This window comes from Phocoena phocoena, chromosome 8 (genome assembly GCF_963924675.1).
Source record: "Phocoena phocoena chromosome 8, mPhoPho1.1, whole genome shotgun sequence".
Lineage (NCBI taxonomy): Eukaryota > Metazoa > Chordata > Mammalia > Artiodactyla > Phocoenidae > Phocoena > Phocoena phocoena.
In genome coordinates this window covers 13,591,120-13,610,095 of record NC_089226.1, presented here as the reverse complement: position 1 = coordinate 13,610,095, position 18,976 = coordinate 13,591,120, and the positions used below count along the sequence as shown (strand labels likewise).

The window sequence follows — 18,976 nt, the reverse complement described above, 5'->3', positions numbered from 1 at the left end:
AAGTCAGACACAAACACCTGCGCCTAGCAATGCACCAACACCCACCCTGGGAAACCACACATCCACGCGCGACTACAGAGCCCTCTGCTCCCTAGGGGGTCAAGGCATGGGAGGTAAATACTTAGTAAATGTTGACTAAATGGCAAAAAGATGCTTTCGTTTGCCACAAACAACACGACGTGAGTATGGGAGGTGTCAGGAGAGAGGGAAGCAGAGCAGTTTTCGCATCTTGGCTATGGGGTTAAACAAACTGCCAGGAAAACAGGGAGGTGCGCGGGGGAAGGAAACCTCAGGGCTTACTGGGCTTGAGAAGGAGGGCAAGCCAGCAGCTCCCATCGGTGTACTGTACATTTACGGGGCACCTACTGTGTACAGGGCACTGAGCTAGAGCCTGCAGAGATTGTAAGGCTGAGACCTCTCCTGCAAAGACCTCGGCATCTAGGGTGAGGGGAGGAAAGCGAGACAGTACCAGACAACATAGTACCAGGAGACTGGGGAAGGGGCCATTTGGGAACCAGGTATTTCACAGGTATTTTCATATGTTGGGGCTTTGGGCTCAGCCAGCAGCTGGAGCCAAGGCCCAGGGGCAGGAGTGGAGGAGCCAGGAGCGGTTAACTCTGGCTGCAAACTTGAATGTGCCCAAGTCAGGCAGGGGGAGATTATCTTTGGAAAAGTAGGTTCTGGCTACAGCAAGAGCCTAGACCAGTGGTTCCCAACTGGGGGTAACTTTGCCCCCAGGGGATGTTCAGCAATGTGTAAAGACATTTTTTCTTGTCACATGGTGGGGGGTGGTGGGAGGAGGCTACTGGCATCCACCTGGTAGAGGCCAGGGATGGTGCTAAACTGGCCCAGGGATGCACAGAATCACTTGGCCCAGGACGTCAGCAGTGTTAGCTGCGGGGGTTAGAGCCCTGGCCTCGATCACGGAGTCTGTGTTTAAGACAGCAGCACCGGGGAGTCCAGGAGGGCTCCAGGCAGAGCAGGAGAACGACATGCCCCAACTTCTCCTTGCTCTCAGTGTGTGCAGGCCACCCAGGAATGGGGAGAGGCCCCCGGACGTCTCAGAGGGTGATGGTGTCGGGACTGGCACGGGGTGGGGGTCTGACAGAAATGGGACCAATAAGAACTGGCAACAAATCAGATGCAGAGGATGGAGAAGAATTGGTCAGAGCTCCACTGAATGCAAAATTGGGGTTCCAAGCACAGAAATGGGCAGAGTACCCAGCGAGGGCTGTGTCCCGGGAAGAGGAGGATTGTACGTGGGGCCTGAAGCGGGACTGTCTAGCTGGTGCTAAGACCAGCTGGTCTGGGGAGCAGGTCAGGCTGAAACTGGACAGAGCAGATAGAGGGGATTGTTCTCCGAAGGCCAAAATTCCCCACACAGCCTTCCCAGCCCCCTCCATGGCTATAGGCTCCCGGCTCCCCCATCCTGAAGACATTCCAGAAGACTCTAGTCTTCTTTCATGTGTGTCTGCATCCGGCCTCCCTCAGACTGCCCTGGTCATTCTCTGCCGCTTCCCCCAGCCACTCCCACTCAGACTCCAGGTCTCAGCATCAAGGCCACTTCCCCGCAGGAAGCCTCCCCCAGGTTAGGGCCCAGGTGTCTCCTTCGCAGCCCAGTGCAGCCCTGTGCAGACTTTAATCACTTGAGTAATTCCCTAGACCCGCTCTGTGTGCCATCCCAGAGCCCAGAGCAGGAGGACACCTGTTTTCAGACGGTACATCACAACTGGGCTCAGCCCCAGCTCTTGCCAAGGACAGAAACAGGCAGGAGAGGCTCCCAGTGCCCTCGCTTCAGCCCTTGTCTCCTTTCCCTTTTCTGCCCTTCCTTTGCCACCTCCCCGTCCCCTGACCACACGGCTTACAAAAACAGTTCTAGAAAGAACTGTTCTGATAGCCACCAGGACGGGATTGCACCAAGGAGTCACGAAAAGGTGTGGAAACCAGGACAACTCCCAATGGGAAGTGCTCCAGTAGTTACAGATGAAAATGCCACCCAAAGGCCAAACCTCAAGGACACGTGCCCCCCACCACGCCATGAGCCTTTGAATAAAGCCTTTAATGTCAATTTGAATGGCTTAAAGTACTTTTTCTTGACATACCTGGCACTTAATAGATGCTCAAAGAACATCTGTAGACTAACTGACCTCACCTAAAGGATTAGGGAAGAGTTACCCACAGGATCACCCCAGGACCCCATCTGGCCAGCAGAAAGGGCCCAACCAAATCAGTCAGTGGGAGCCAAGGAGAGTGAGTGCTGAGATGCTCTCTGGGCTGGTCAAAGGGTCTGCCCTCCCAGCAGGCAATATCTAGGTGCATCCAAAGAGCCTGTGGGAGCAGGCCTGCAGGTCACTAATTACTCTTGGAGATTACACACCATGCTGGCTCTAGAGACCAGAAAGCAGCTGGGAGAGGGGGAGGGCAGAGCCTAGAAGGCTCTCCAGGGCTGGAGGTGGGGGAGCTGAAATTGGGGAGAAAACACTAATGATTTACTAACCAGAGTTACTAATTATTAACCAGCTAGACTCCTGGACTTGAGGGCCCACTTTGCGCCTTCACCCCTACACCAGTGTTGAATCCCGAGCACCTCTGGAACTCCCCAGCCCCGCTCTGGAGGCTGCCCCACCTCCGCCCCACCCACCACAGATTGTCCCCAGCCCCGCCTCGCTCTTTATCTTATCCCGCCCTTCCCGGTGGCTGCTACCATTGAATATCGACTCCTTCTCCCCACCCTGGTGGGGTGTCAGGAGACAGAGGGATGGCAGCGATAGAAAATATTATATGGGGGCGTGTCTGGGTGACCCAGAGGCGGCCAAGGGAGGAGCCATCCCCTCTTCACTGCTCCCCTCCCCGCCCCCTCCCTCCAAGCGTAGCTCAGCTCCTTATCTCTCCCTGCTCAGCCTCAGGGTTTGGCAGGTTTGGCAAGGGGACCACCGTCTGAGGCTGGGTGGGGTGGGGAGTTGGCAAGGAGCAGCGAGCTTGCGGGACAGGGCAGAGGGGGCTCCAAGCCACGCCTCCTGGGTGTGGGGGGCAGGGTGCTGGGGCTCAGGCGTGTGGAGACGCGTTGGGGGCCGGAGCCTGACTAACCTCCTCTGGGGTTCAGGAAGGAGGCTTCTGGTTTACCCTCAGGATAAAGAGAAGGCCAGACTCTCCAGGGGCCAAAGACTCATTTCACCAATGGCCACGGGAATCCACGGCTAAGAAGCCCGCAAGGGTCTTCTGGGGTGGGGAGGGGACGTGCTTTTAGTGCCTGGACGGTACTGATGAACTACCTGCGGCGGTGGTGGTGGTGGTGGGGGGACGGACTTGCGGCTGCAGAATCTGTATCACAGTCTGTGTATCACAAGGTCAGATGGTGAGGTGCCTCACCCCGCCACATGCCGTGGCTCGCTCTCCCAGCGCCGTGACATGCCACAGAGCCACTGCACGATGGCACGAGACACCAAGGGGCGACAGGAGAGGCTGCCAGGAGACCACCCCCACCCCCCGAGGCATCCCTGTGGGCACCGCCTCCCACCGGTGACCACACCCATTCCAACCGGTCCCCACCTGTGCCAGTTAGGGCACAGGCTGCTGGGAGAATTAGGGGGCTGCCCCCACCCCCTCACAGTGACGTGACTGCAGGCAGAGGGTCCCCCGCCCTCCCCACTGTCCTCTATGCCCTGGATCTCTGCAATATGCTCCCTCTCTCAGGCCCCTCACCAGCTTAATTCCTTAATTCCCACTGGAGATAAACGGATCTTTCACTGCAATTTATTGTTAATCCAAAGGAAAACAGGGGGTGGGAAGAGGTGAGGTGGAGGTGGGGAAGGGTGAAGGCAGCTAACCCACTCCCTCCTCCTGGCCCCTGGGACAGTGGTCGCAGCTGGGGACGCCTAGGCTGAAATCCCTGGGCCAGTCAGCCGGCGTTTGGAGCATCACACCTGTTACCGGGGACCTAGACAACTTGGTTCCCAGGAAAGCATCTGAGAAGGAGGGGGTATCAGACTTGGCTGGCTGAGTTCATGGGAGAGAAGACTCCGGGTGCCAGAGGCCATCTTTAAATGCCTGGAGGACCCGCATGTGCAAAATCAGATGTGTTCTACAGGATTCCAAGGGGGTAGAAACAGGACTAAGAGGTGGGAGCTTCAGGGATACAGACTCCAGCTCAGTACAAGGGAGAATTTGGGGCAGTTAAAGCTGTATGGGCTTCCATGTAGGGTGGTGAGTTCCCCATCACTGCAGGTATTCATGCTGAAGCTGGATGATCAACTAACAGGTAGGGATGTGGTTGGGGGGTTTTAAGAAGCGAATGGGTGTTACATTATTTGACTCCCCTTCCAACCCTGAGACTCTAGGGTTCTGCGACTTACTCTTCTGGTCCTCCCCAACTTCACCTGCAGGGCAGGAGGTATCCTCAGCTGAGGGCCCGGCTGGGAGGCTCTTCCCAGACCTGGGGCTGGGAGGGGACAGGTGGGCTCAGATGTATAACCTGCCTTTAATAGTAACCCCCGCCCCTTCATGTCCCAGCAGGGAGGGTTTAGGGAGAGTGATGGGCTTAGGCAATTACCTCATGAGGCCCCAGCTCCTCCTCTCCATCTCCCAGCCAGGCCACTGTCTTACAGGCATGCAGAGGTGGCACTCTGAGGTGTCACCTGCTGTGTGTGAGGTCAGAGGGCTGGTGCTGTACTGGAGGCATCAGTGCACATGGGGTTGAGTGGGTGCAGGAATGGGCCTACCACCCCTCTCCCGCCACACACCCAGGGCAGTGGGAGTCCCATAAGGGCTGGCATCGGGCCCTGGGGGCAGCCGGACTCCTGCACCTGGGGTACCTTGGTCGAGGGCGTGTAACTCTTGCTTCTAACTACCCTTTAAGAAGGGAACACAGGATGGCTCCAAGGGTCACCAGGCACATTTCCAGGTGACCATCGGGGCAGGGGTGTGGTTTTCCAGGAGACCAGGGGCCTGAGCGCCTGACTCTTCCTGAGTTCATCACCATGGAGAGGCCACAGGAGTCCCGCTGAGGGATACCCCACCCAGCGGGTCATGAACTGCTGGGAGGGCTCCTGGGCCTGGCTTCCCAGCCCCTGGGAAGTGACCTTCCTCTAGATCCGGGGTCCGCAGGCAGGCAGTAGCTAATAACAGCCAAGTGGTGTGAAGACTCGCTCTGTACCAGGCCCCGTGCTAATCACACCACGTGGCCACATGCATTCTTTACCACTTCTAAACCTCCCGGTATCACATCCCCATTTTCCAGTGATGGGAACTCATGTCTGGAGAAGACAAGACATAGGTATATACACGGCCACATGTAAGTAATAAAAGGCAGAGACCGCTTGGCTCCAAAACAAACAGTGGGTTCAGTCAGTTTGCTGGGAGAAATATAGTCAAACCAGTTGTTTGTGATCCTATAGACAAAACAGTTATCTAAGATTGACCTTCTGCATTCTCTGCCTGGTGGCTGGGGGACAGTGCAGACCCTGCCTCGACAGCCATCATCTTTGATTGCCTACCTCTCCCTACTCTTCCCCTCATCCCCCAGGATCCAGACTCTGCCCTCCCCGCAGGGAGCTGGGTGAGAGCCCCCCACCTCCGTGGGGGAGAAGATGGCAATCAGAGTCTGATCAGGAGCAGACACACACACACACACAGAGCACGTGACCTCATGCATGGGCACACACATACACACACAAACCATAAACCTCTCTCATCCACACACAGAGGACGTAAAAACACTTGTAAAGAAACACATAAACCAGCACAAATTATCATTACACTGCAAACTGTGTACACAAGGGCCGAGGGGGTAGGAGTAATGGAGTGATGGGAGATGGGAGAGGATAATGGAGCTGTTTTCTGGGAAGGGTGCTTCTGAGCAAGGCTGGGCTGTGTGTGTGTGTGTGTGTGGGGGGGGTGGCTGACTTGCAGAGAAGCTAGCTGGTGGCACTGTCTGCCCGCTGTCCCAGGCTCCCTGGAGGGAAGGGGGAGCCACAGAGACCCTTTCCAGTTACCCCACAGCAGTGCTGAGAGGTGGGGGGGCCAAAGACCGTCACCTCTCCTCCTCCACGACTGCCCGCTCCTTCGGTTCCAGCCCAGAGGCCCGTTATCTGACTCCTGGGAGGCGTCGAAGGTTGGGAAGGGTGCTGAGGCCCAGGCAGGGGAGGGCACAGGGGAACAGGGGCAGGGGGTTGTCATCTAAGTTCCCCAAAGGCTCATCCATCAACCGAGCAGAGATAATCAGAGTGCGCAGCCGGCCCAGGACACTGATTACTCTCTGGGCACCGTAAACACAGGGAATAAATCTGGGAAGGGGCTGGGGAGGAGGTGTCTCGGTAGCAGGGCCGGCCACCCTGCCTGGGAAGGGAGAGGCAGCCCATCCATCATTCTGAGATATGCAGCAATCTAGGCCAATGAGATCAGGATGGTTTGGGGACGGGGGAGGTGGGCAATCATAATAAAATAATCCAGTGCAGTGTGGCTGCTCCACTCCGATCTTATTCACACTCAAGGAGAAGCCCGTCCCTGCCTCTGCTCCAAGTTTTACCCAGAAGCCACTGTAGAAGCTTCTGCCATTGACTTAAAACCCTCAAAGGAGGCCTGGCCTAGAAGGCACGAAAGTGGCTTGACTCAAAAGCGCCCGTGGGCATCACAGGCCCCGGGGCGGGCAGGCTCTGGGCAGAGCTGGCTCCTTTGTGCTGACAAGGCAATCCTTAGGTTTGCATGGAGGGCAGATGGGTCTTAAGCCCTCCTTCCTCCTATGCTTCCAAGTACTTCCCGGGTGCCGGGAGGATTCCAGCTCCAGGAACCGATCGCATAGCTCTGGCCTGTGTCTGGGCCACAGAAGTTGCACCGTAATTCAAACTAACGGAGCATGGATAATCTAGAACAGCAGAGGGTCTAGGAGGAATTTCTCTTTGGCGTCGAAACATATCAGATGACTGTCTTGCAGCTGAGTTACCTTCCTAATTAAGCAAGGGAGTTTGTGAGGCCTGAGCACCCGTGGTAATCTGCAGGGTCAGGGAGTGCTGGAGGAGCACTGGCCCCAGGTGACCCTCGAGAGGACGATCACACGTGAGCCATCTGGAGTCCACTCTTGGTCCGTGACCACAACACTGGGAAAGGGTTTTGATTTTTCCGCTCCCACGATCCTCCTTCTCGGGACAGTTCGATACCTCAGCTGCAAGGCGGCCAATGCCTCTGTCCCCGGCTCCCTGTCTTGAACCTGCCTGTGGTACAGGAAGCACCAGGCCCTTTCATCCCAGGAGATCAAAGCAGCTGGCACATGTGAACACCCTAAATCCTCTCCCTGCCCCTCTCCCCAGGTAGGGGCCACCTGCCTTGCCATCTTTTGGGATCTCTGGGTGAGGGCAAGAGGGATGGGAACCTTCCGGAAGCTTAGGACAGGCCCTGGCATAGGATCAGTTTGCTGAGCTGTGGACCCACCCAGGATCTGGGGCCAGCCTGGGAACACCTGCTGGTGGCAGTTCCAGGCAGATTCTCTGAGAGGAGCTATTACACCTGCCTCTAGTCTCACAGTGAAACATGGTGGGAGGCCCCCAAACGGCATCAGTGATGCTCAAAGGCTCAGGGGATGAAAGAGCAATAATGGCAAGACATTTCCCTCTAGCACAGGCACATTAATACTCCCGAGACACAACGGTGACGTGGCAGGATACACCAGGAATGTAACTGTAGTTTTAGTACTTGTAAGGCATCCGAAGGATAAGTAGTGACCACAGCCGAAGCTCCCTGCTGATAAGCACTAATGACTCCCCAGTGCTCCAGGGAGGCCCCAGGTCATTCCTGCACCATCAAACGGAGCAGGAGGGTAGGCTATAAGATGCTATGCAGCGGGGATGGGCATTCTTTTTTTTTTTTTTTTTTTTGCGGTACGCGGGCCTCTCACTGTTGTGGCCTCTCCCGATGCGGAGCACAGGCTCCGGACGTGCAGGCCCAGCAGCCATGGCTCACGGGCCCAGCCGCTCCGCGGCATGCGGGATCCTCCCGGACCGGAGCACGAACCCGTGTCCCCTGCGTCGGCAGGCGGACTCTCAACCACTGCGCCACCAGGGAAGCCCGGGGGATGGGCATTCTTGAGGCAAGGTCCTGTGTTACTCCAGGCTTAGTAAGCTGTCTTCTTCCATCACCCGGAAGAGAGGCCGCTTAGCCAAGTGGTAGGATCATGCACACTGGACCTGATTTCCTCGATCTGAATCCTGCCTCTGCCACTTACTAGCTATGTGACCAGAGGTGAGTTACCTAACCTCTGCTCAGGTCTCCTTTGTTCATAAGTTAAAGACGGGGGGAGGGATCCTCCACAAGAAGGAGGTATTATTATGAAGACCAAATAAGTTATTACACGTAAGATGTTTACAACAGTGTCCGAGTGTCCAAAAACTCTTGATAACAGTTTGCTGTTATTGTTATCATCATCACTGTCCAAACAAGCAATGACATATCCACTTAGCATGTACTATGCAATGATCTATCCACCTACTACAGTGCTATCAGATAGCCCATGGTGTGGCCAACCCTGTGCAAGGCCCTAGGGATTCCAAGCTCTATCAACAACGGGCCCTGTCCTTTTGGAGCTCTCAGTCTTATGAAGATAAATCCCAGGCCCAAATAACTATAGCAAGATGCAGAGTGGTTATTGCCATGGGTGGCATGGATGAGGTGCTGGGGACGGGAGGTGGGGGCTTTGAGTGAGAGAGGTTATCTCCAGCTGGGGGCTTCATGATAAAAGTAGCGCTCGGGGCTTCTCTGGTGGCGCAGTGGTTGAGAGTCTGCCTGCTGATGCAGGGGACACGGGTTCGTGCCCCGGTCCGGGAAGATCCCACACGCCGCGGAGCGGCTGGGCCCGTGAGCCATGGCCGCTGAGCCTGCGCGTCCGGAGCCTGTGCTCTGCAACGGGAGAGGCCACAACAGTGAGAGGCCCGCGTACCACAAAAAAAAAAGTAGCGCTCGACCTCAGTTTTTGGATATGGGAAATAAGGGCGATTTGGGGGGAACGGCACGTGTAAAGGCACTGAGGTGGGAAAGCATGAGGTGTGTGGCTGGCTGGGCCTGCCATGCCCGGAGAGGTGGTGCGAGCTGAGCCAGAGAGGGGGCAGCCATCAAATGCTTCTGGGCTTGTGAGTATCCTTCTCAGGCACGTTTTAGGTATATTCATCCAAGAAGCAGTGTAGGCAGTTTGGAGCCAGAGAGCCAGGAGCTGGGGATGGAGGTGAGCCAGGGGCTGCTGCAGGAGTCCCCGAATGAGGACACTGCCACCAGCCCCTCCTGCAGTGGGATCCACGTCAAGTGGGTCAAGTGGCGGCAAGGCTGGCTCGGCTCTGAGGCACCTCGTCTACTTCCTTTGTCCCAGCAGCTGACAGCATTTGCCCAGGAGAGACCAGGAGTGACGGAGGGGATACCTGGGGTGCTGCTCAGGGGTCAGGGAATGGAGCCCATGGAGTCAGCCCACCAATCCCACTTGGGGCTCGAATTCCAGACAAGCTGCAGGGCCTTACAGGGGAGCATCAGGGGCTGGCATAGATCTCCAGCCCCCGTTTCTCCAGAGCAGGACTGACTTGCCGATGTCTTCCCAAACAGCTTGGCGCTCCCACCTCCGCTGACTGATTTGGCGGGCGCTCACGTGCTGAAGTGTGGGCTGGCCTGTGTGACCCCCGCGTGGAGCACACCAAGTGAGCCCGTGTGCGCTAAGAACCAATTACTCCGGCCTGGCACTCTCTTTCCTCTACAAGACTGAGGCTCCAAGAAGGGGCACGGTTTTCTTTGCCCTCGTCTTGTTTTTCATGGCTACGTTCACTGAGCCCTGGTGGTATGGTGGTGACTGGCTGGTCTGCGGGGGAAGAAAGATAAAGCAGAGGGGGAGGGCACAGGCAGAGGGGCTGGCTGTCAACAGACACCAGAATCTGCTAAGAAAGAAAGAATCCCGTCTCTGGTGGGAAGAACCCCAAGATGGAACCAGGGCTCCATCACAGCGACTGTGGGCAAGTCACTCCACGTTGGGGAGAGGAGAGGGGCCAGGAAGCCCCTGTGGAGGCTGTCAGCTGGTGACACTGCATCTATAGGGAATGAAAAACGCTTCTCACATGGGGTCTCCAGGTCTCTACCCCCACCTTTTGGACAGAAAGATGGGCTAAGATTCAGGCCAAGGGCGTGTGGAAGGCTCCAGACTCCACCTCTGCTGCTAGGACGTGTCTCTCAGATCTGTGTGTGGGGGTGGGCGTGCTGTTCCCTGTGCCCTCTTCTATGGAATGAAAATGATCTGCTGAGCTTCTCAGAGAAGGCGGACTCCTATGCGTAGCCCTGGAGGGAGCTGTGTCCTTGCCTCCTTAAGGTGGGGAGCAGAACTGAGGGTCCAAGTGGGCAGGAGGGACTCCATGTTCCCAGCTTTGGGGAACGTGCATTCCAGGAATGAGAGGGTGCGGGTGGGGAAGGAGGACCCTGCTTAGGCCCACAGATCAAACTCGAACTCCCAATGGGACATGCTTGTGCCCATGGTCATTGGCCTGTTTTGCTGCCTGGGCCACGCCTGCAGCTGTGTCCCAACGGAGCCACCAAGCCAGCGGAACTAATGTCCTCTAATGAGATCCGGGCCAGAGTGGCCAGGCGGGTTTTATTGTCTGTGGCTTGGTAATGGGACTCCTCATAAACTGGGAATGAAATTGGGGTCTGCGTGGACCAGAGAGGGGTGGGGGATAGCCTAGGAGAGGGAATCGACTCTGCCTACCAAATCCCCGCCCCACCCCCTCCACTGTTCCAGTCAAGTCCACAATGCTGTCTGAGCACCGCTCTGCCCCGGGCCAGGCCCACACGCTGGCTGTGTGCCTGCCTGTGCCCGGAGGCTCTGCACTTACACCTCAGGGGCCGTGCCCACGTCTCAGGTCGGATCCCCGGGAGTGGTGCTCTAGCATCTGAAAGGACGTGCTCCCCTTGACATGCCCCCTCCCCCAAGCTGTTCTGTTGTTGGGCATCTTGTGCTCTGTGCCAACCTGGGCTCTCTGGTCAGCTCCGGCTGGGCCACCCTCCAACCTAGATCCTTAACTTATCCCTCATTTCTCCAGGGAGCCGCCATGCTCTGCTTGTTGTCGGGGAGAGTGTAAGCTGGTGGTTGCTGGCGAAGTGAATGACCGCCTCACCGGACACATTCTCTCGTGGCCTGGCTCAGCCTCTTCCGCATCTGTCCAGCCCAGCCCATCTCATCTTCCTCATCTACTGAATTTGGAGTCAGAAGCCTTGAAATCTAATTTGGCTACACTGGCATGAAACGGTCAGCAAGGTACTAAACCTACACCTCACTTTTCTCATCTGTAAAATGGGAGAGCTACTGATACCCTTCACATGGGGTCACTGAGAGGATCAGCTGAAACTATGAACTGAAAAGACTGTCGCAAACATCTTTATTATTATTGGTGAAAGGACTGAGCCTTCAGCTGGAGAAACCAAAAGGACTTTCTGCCAGTGAGAAGGGCATGACCCCAGGACAGAGTCTCTACCTCTCGGACTGTACCATCTTGCCTGAAGAGCCGGTACCGTGGACTGCTGGGAAAGGGTCCTGTGGCCCACTCTTCTCCCAAGTGTGGAAGTTTGCAGGGGCTGAGTCCCAGGCCCTCCATGCCAGCCTCAGGCTGCTGCCCCAGCCAGCACTCCAGATGGGCCATGGTGCCCAGCTGGGCCCCAGACAGGGAGTGAGGCAGGTGCAGGGGAGAGCGCTCGGTGACAGGCTGCAGAACAAAGGTGCACAGCACCTGCTGATCGTGCCATACATGACCACCAGGGCTGGGCTCAGGTAGGTGCCTGCAGCCAACCAGGCCACCTGAGTCCCCCAGGGCTGCTGCAGCCTTTGCCATCATTTCCATGTGGGGAAGAGAGGTCAGCAGTGGGCAGGCAACTGAGCGGTTCTTTCTCAAGGGACTGTGAAGTTGGCACTGCCCAGCTGGCAGACACAGTGGGGGCCAGGACCACTCAGAGGAAAGGTGTAGGGAATAAGAGCAGCTACCACTACTGAACATTTATCACATGCCTGGCAATGCACTAAGCACTTTTCGTACATTACTGTCGATCTAATCTTCACAAACCTCTTTGAAAGCTGTATTAGCAGAAACCCATTTTACGGATGGGAAAACTGAGGCCTACAAAGCAACTTAACCAAGTCCACTCAACGGGCAATTGGTGGAGATGGGATTCAAATCCAGTCCAGCTGGCCTTGCTTTGCTCTCTCACTCTGCTGGGTGGCCAAGATGGGGTGATCTCCGGGTTGTGGGAAGAGGAACTGAGCTATCTGCTGCTCCCTCTTTTTTTTTTTTTTTTTTTTTTTTTTTTTTTTATGCGTTACGCGGGCCTCTCACTGTTGTGGCCTCTCCCGTTGCGGAGGACAGGCTCCGGACGCGCAGGCTCAGCGGCCATGGCTCACGGGCCCAGCCGCTCCGCGGCATGTGGGATCCTCCCAGACCGGGGCACGAACCCGTGTCCCCTGCATCGGCAGGCGGACTCTCAACCACTGCGCCACCAGGGAAGCCCCTGCTGCTCCCTCTTGACTGGGGCCTGGGACCACTGCTACTCTACCCCAGAAGACTGTGAAAGGCACAGATCTCATGAGTCCCTGAGAATACATAAGCATTGCCCCTCCGCTACCCCAGAATAAACCTTGGGATTATCCATTGCCCTGAAGAGCCTACAGTCTGCTGTCAGGAAGACCTTCTTTGTGTCCTTCTTGGGTCTCTCCTGTTGCACTGAGTTCATCTCTCCCTGTCAGTGTTCAGATATTAGGTTTGATGTGTTTTCTCCTATCTTTTCCCTCTCCCCATTTCCCAGCTCCAAACAGCACAAGAGAATCCAGAGCTTAAAGGGTTAACCGGACTAAGGGGTGTTATCTCCAGCTCAGGGCTTTCCCTGTGCAAGGTGATCCCTGCTCAGATCTTAAGTTACCTCCTGCCCCAGCCAGCACATCTGCTGCTGGCTCCGCAGACCTGGTCTCTATGGAGAGGGGCGGGCATCATGGGGCAGAGACATTTACCAGCTGGACTCGGGCACAGGGTCCTGGGATCCCAGGACTGGCCTCTTCCCCACTCCTTGCCCCTCATCCCCGCTTGCCTTTTCAACAAGGGGGCTCCTGCTTTCTGCTGAATGAACTGAGATGCTTCCAGGTACCTGTATGTTGCCAACCTGGGCACACATATGGTTCAGCAGGGCTTTTCACAGCCCACGACTCAAGAGCTCCTTTTTAAATGCCCAGAGTACATCCCCTTTCTCCAGCTGATCCTTTTCCCCAAATATTCATGCAGGAAGCAAAGATGCCAAAATAGTAGCTGAAACTCTATTTCTTGTGGCCCCTGCCAGCCGTTCAGAAATCCTGAGAAGCAGCGGAAAGTCTCTCCAGGTGAGCATCTCCCGGTGAGGATGCAGTGGCCCAGTCTAAGGCCAAGGGCAGAGCAGAAAACTAAGGCAGTGTCCAGGCTTCCCAAGCCCAAAGGATATGACAGCTCATCTTGGAAGGAACTGGCTAAGGGCAAATCTCAGGTCTCCTCCAAAGTCACCCTCACTGACACTCTGACATAAACACAGGCGTTACCAAGGCTCACGGCCACTCACAAAATCCTAGTTGGAAAGCCACAAGAAATCAATTGCATGTGAATATATATTTGATGTATAGTTACGGCCCCTGCACCATGGTGACCCATAGATCCCAGCGCACACACCTCCTTGTCCTAGTCCCCATGGGTCTGCATGTACACAGTAAATTGTAGGTGACCAACACACGCACACAGTCTTGCACACGTGTGTGTGCACGCACTCTATACTGAAGGTGAGGCCATAGGCAGATTGTCAAAAATGTTACAGCCTAAGCCCCATAGCTGGCTAATGTCCGTTCTAGCCTGGCTCACTGGCTAACATTCAAAGTTAAAAAAAAAAAAATCAGCATAACAGGTGAATATACAGACACCCTCACTGTCTCCCCCAGCAGGCAGGAGGCATTCAGTTTACCAGGTTAACCAGGAAAGATACAATCAGGAAAATTGAAGGTATATTCACACCTCCCTTGGGTATTTTCTGTTTGCGCTGAACAATGAACATTAGTCAGCTGCTAAACAATGGCAGCATCATAGGCACAGGACTGGGGCTGACCCCCTGGCCCCCACCCTCCCCAGCCTGGCCCACTTGCTCAGCCGTCAGCACTAGGGTTCTGGCCGGAGACCATCCTGGCAGTGTACAGCTGGGTCCCGGGTCAGGCCAACGAGGTGGATTCATTGTGCAAAGCTGAGCAGCCGAGAAGGGAATGGATATCAGAGTCTAGGCCAGTATCAGGCGACAAGGGGCGGCCTGTCCCGTAAACACAGAGAGTCAGGCTCAGAGACACTAGACCACTCAGCCCAGGGTGCCGGGCCCAGGCTCTGCCATATCTCCTCCTCCCTTCCAGCCTTGACTATTCGGCCTTGAATCTGAGTCTGAGACATTCCACAGCGCTGCCTCCGAAATGGGCGCTGGGATTCCTGCTTACCGGCACTGCAAACCCCAGACCAGCAGGATTGGTTTTGCCATAACGTCCTGCCCAGCAAGCCAGAGCACACCACTGTCTGTGAGCGATGGGGAGAGAGGAGAATATCCCAACAGTCCTGACACCCCAGGTTTCGAAGGAAACCACCATGACAGCGAGCTCCGCATAGGCTGCAGAGAAGGGGGTGCTGTGGCCCCGACAGGTCTTCCGAGGGTGTGCGTGACACCTGGGGCGTGTGTTCTCTTTCCAGACAAAAGGTTTGGGGAAGCCAATTAGGGAGGGTGTGGTGTAGGTGGGACACCAGCTCAGCGCACCTGCTTCTAAGACAGGTTCTCTGCTTCCTCTCCCGGGCTCCTCCTGTCCCTCTGGGATGCAGCCCTGTCCTCTGAGTGAACAGATTCATCTCAGAGGCTTGTGGGGCTTCACCACCCTGCCCGGTAAAGTCTGTGTTGTTGAAAATATACTTCTGTGCTTACACATCAAGAGCCGGATTTGGAGTGTTTTGAAGTCCGTGGGCCACCACACGCAGCCCGGGGGGGGGCTCCCCCGCCACCAGGCTCCTCTCCTCCACCCTCCACGCCCCCTGCCATAGCCTCGGAGAACCCAGAAAGGAGCATCCCCCAGAGAGAAGCAGCAGCGGGCAATCAGGAGGGTGCCTGAGGGTGATGGTAAACGGGGTGTGGGAGGGTAACTTCTGGGCCCACCAGCCTCTGTCCAGGTGTCGTGTGGACACTACCACATCCACCTTCCTCCCCTCACAGAGGCACCAGGGCCACAGGCACCGGGTAAAGGAGGCTCTCGGGTCGGGGAACTCTGGCTGCCCCGCTGACTGACGCTACCCAGTCATGACAATTACGATCCATCAAGGAGGCTTATGAGCTGCCTGTCTGAGCTGTGTGGCTCCTTCTCTGCGTCCCACCCCCTCAACCTGGATTTTTGGTGGGAGGAGTGTCTACACTTGAGCCAGGTGACAGTGTCACCTCCCTGCCCCCACTTCCTGAGTGGGAGGAAGCAGGGCAGGCCTCCAGCCCCCCAAAGAAGGAATGAACTACCAAGCACAGCACCACAAAGCTGGGTAAGAGAGTAACAAAAGGAGGGGAGAGTGGGGGGGGGCAGTGAACGTCCCCTCCCCAAGCCTTCCCGCTCTTTGTCTGACCCAGGATTAGGTTAACCCCTAGTATGCTGGTCCACACAGGCCTCAGGAAAGCTGTCCTTTTGCTGGGTACTGGGTGTGGGTAATATGGGATTGAAGGGTTCCCGGAAGCCCAAACCCCGGTGTCGGACAAGTGCTAGAGCCTGAGCTTCTAGCATCTCTTGCTGGCTTCCCAGGAGGTCCAGGGAAAGATAAAGACTTCTTATTCTCACCGCCACCCTGCTGCGTGGAGGGACTCAACCATGCCGCTTTGAAATGGGCAATGACACCTGTGTGCCCAGGAACTTACCCTTACCCCGCACACCTAGCAGGGCAGCGCCCCCCAGGCTGCAGGGCCGGGGGCACCGTGGTGCGGACTTTCACAAACCATTTTCTCCGCCATCGGCCACTCCGAGGCATTTTCGGAGCCCTGGCAGTGAGCTGGTGGCGGACGGGGTACAAAAGTGAACGCGGCCAGGTTCCTCCCTCCCAGAAGTGCAGGCCAGCCCCGCAAAACACACAACGTGGCTGGCCCTCAGATAACAGACAGCCCTCCGAGTCTGCAACACCGCACGTACCTCCTCCACGGAGCTGCAGGCACAGCCGAGACCCAACATTCTCGCCCCACGCGGAGCCGGTTTCTCTGTACTTCGACCCCTTATTTTGCCACCTAAGGCCGGGGCCACGTGCTTCAGCCAAGCCCCCACTCTGCCCAGCCTCCTTCCCAAGCCCCCCATCTAGCTAGCGCGGGAGGTAGTCTCAGGTTTCCTTCACGAAGCCTGGAGGAACTCCCCCAAACCCCTCCCCCACTCCACCCGCCAGCCCCGACTGGCGCGCGGTGTCCCCAGCCACCGTGGGAGCCAGGCAGCTTCCCCAGGGACACAAAGGGTTAAAACCAGGCGAGGGGACTCGGTCGGATTTGCCTCCTAAACGCATTTTCCAGTTCATTCCCCAGCACAAAACGCCCGGGCCAGTCCCAGCCTCCGCCCCCACCCCATCCGTCAGAGGGGCCACCGCGGGCCACCCCCGGGGTCGGGCGTCGCGTTAACCCCTCGGCCGCCAGCATCTCAAGGAAGGACACGCGGGGCACCCTCGGGAAAGTGGGTCATGCAGCTACCTGGCTGGCACGAAGCCCGAGGTGCCTCCTGCGGGGAGAGCCCCCCCAAACTGCGATTGCAGTTCCGAGGCGAAGCCCAGCCCTGCGCAAGGCGGGGAGGTTGCGATCTCGCGCCGCCGGGGCCTCAGCCTCCGGGTAAAGGAGCCGCAGGTGAGCCCTGCCGCAGGAGCGGGCTCTCCGCGTCGGTGGTGGGGCGACGCGGTGCGGCAGCGCCCGAAACCATCTGGCAAAGGGTCTGGTAGAAGAAACGAAGCCCCCCTGCTATCCGCCAAGCCCTGCAGCCCACCAGATCCGAGACTGACGCCCTCCCCCTGGGGCTGTTGTCTCGTACCCCGAGACGGTGATTACGGTGATTATTTTGCATTTATGTAACATGAAGTGTTTGCAAACTGCTTCCGGAGCTGAGAGCTGGTTATTGAATAAATAGAACGCTATTACATATTATTATTTTTGTGTGAAAAACTGCGCGGAGAAAGTGCTCTCTTGCTACACAGAGACGTGCATCCTACTGCTTCCCTGCAGGGCAGGCTGTTCGGCTGCTCAACCTCTCTTTCTCCGCCGTGCCACCCGTTACCCCCTTACCTAAGCCGTGACCCAACTTTTCTGGCTCCTTTCACTCCCTACAACCCAGACGTGCCTTCCATCCAGCTCCCAGCCCCGGTGGAGGCACTGGATTGGGGGGGGGGGGGTGTGGAAGGGAAAGGCAGAGGCGGAACGTGCTTACCTGGGAGGAAGAAGGCGGTCAAGCCGAGAGCGAGTCCCCACCAGAGTCCAGCGGCGCCCGCAAGCCCCATCCGAGCCATCGGGGGCCGGGGGTCCGGCGAGAGGGGCCGCGAGGAGAGCGCTCCTCGCGCTCCAGAAAGCAGCCCGGAAGACGAAGGCGATCCCTGCAGGCCGGCGGGCGCTCTGAAGATCCAGGTCAGCCTCAGCCGTCGGCCGGGGCGGGGTGGGCTGGGTGGGATCGGCGCGGACGCAATCCGGGCCCCGGGCGGCCGCCGGCTCAGAGGCTCGGCAGATGCCCGCCGCAAGTTGCACGAGTCATGCCCCCTTCTCCTCCTCCGCTCTCCTCCCCGCGCCGGTCCCCGCCCTCTTCTTCCACGCAGAGCCGGGCTGGGGAGAGGGACCCACCCCCGGCGCGCCCGGCTGCCCGGCGCGGGCTCCCGGCCCCCGGCGCGCTCACACCCTCCCGCTCGGCTCCAACTTGAAGGCGTCCATGGGCGGCCGTCCTCCGAGGGCGGCGGGACGAGCGAGGGCGGCGGGCGGGCGGCGCGGTGGGCTCGGGGCCCAGGCGGAGGGCGCGCGGCTCGGCGGCCCAGCCGATCGGGCGGTGCGGCTCCAGGCGAGGAGAGCGATCCGGGGCGCCGCGTCCCCGCAGCGCCGCAGCTGCTCGCTCTGCCGGGTCCCGGCGATCCGCAACAATGTGGAGCTGCCCGGGCACCGAGTCGAGCCGCGCTCGCTCCTCTCCCTCTCTTTCTCTCACTCGCCGAGCTCCAGCCTCTCAGCCGCTCTCCCCGTGATGTCAGCCCGAAGGGGAGGGGTTAGCGTTAACCCCCTCCTGGCTCCCACGCGCAGCCCGCGCTCGGCCCCGGCCTCCGCCCCGCCGCGCACACCTTCCGGCCCCAGGCAGAGGCGGATCCCTAGCAAGGGCCGTGGGGTCGCGCTCAGGCCCACTGCTCGGGAGATGCCCCTTCGGTCGCCTTTCCGCCGGGGAGAGGGCCGAAGGGCTAGCCGCCCTCCTCCGTCGCTGACAAAGGGAGGCAGTGACCCCTAGCGGCCGGCGTCAGGGGAGAAGCCGCTCGGTGGGGGTGGAGTTAGGACGGGGTGGAGGCGGGGCTGTGGAGGAGCGGGAGTGCAGTACGGAGAAACCGGGGTCCAGCAGTGTCCGAGGCGAAAGGTCTTCTCCAGGCCCTCTCCTCCAACCCTGGCCCTACTTTACAGATGAGGAAACAAAGGCCCAAAGAAGGGCAAGGCGGCTCGCCCAGGGGCATGAGCAGAAAGTGGCAGGGTTCGGATTAGAACCCAGTAGCTCCTGCTTCTCTGCATCACCTGAACGCTAAATGGAGAGGCAGCTATGCGGGGGGATCCTCCGGAAGCTGCCAGGGAAGTCGGTGGTGGGCATTCGTGGGTGAGATGGGGCCGCTGAGGTTTCTGGTCTTTTCTAATACACGCTCCCTTCAGGAGTTCCTTTTCCAAAAACTGAAGCCCCCTCCCCTCCCTAAATAGAGCAAGAACTCATGCTCTGCCC

At 57.8% G+C, this 18,976-nt stretch overlaps 1 protein-coding gene across 1 annotated transcript in view; it reads right to left on the bottom strand.

Moving 5' to 3' along the window:
• The window catches only part of NECTIN1 (nectin cell adhesion molecule 1), a 90,417-nt gene extending 72,883 nt beyond the window's left edge, over nt 1-17,534 (bottom strand). Inside the window, exon 1 of the mRNA XM_065882269.1 lies at nt 17,456-17,534. Within this exon, the coding sequence (XP_065738341.1) occupies nt 17,456-17,534 (79 nt within the window). The remainder of the gene's footprint in view (nt 1-17,455) is intronic.
• Between the last annotated feature and the right edge of the window lie 1,442 nt (nt 17,535-18,976).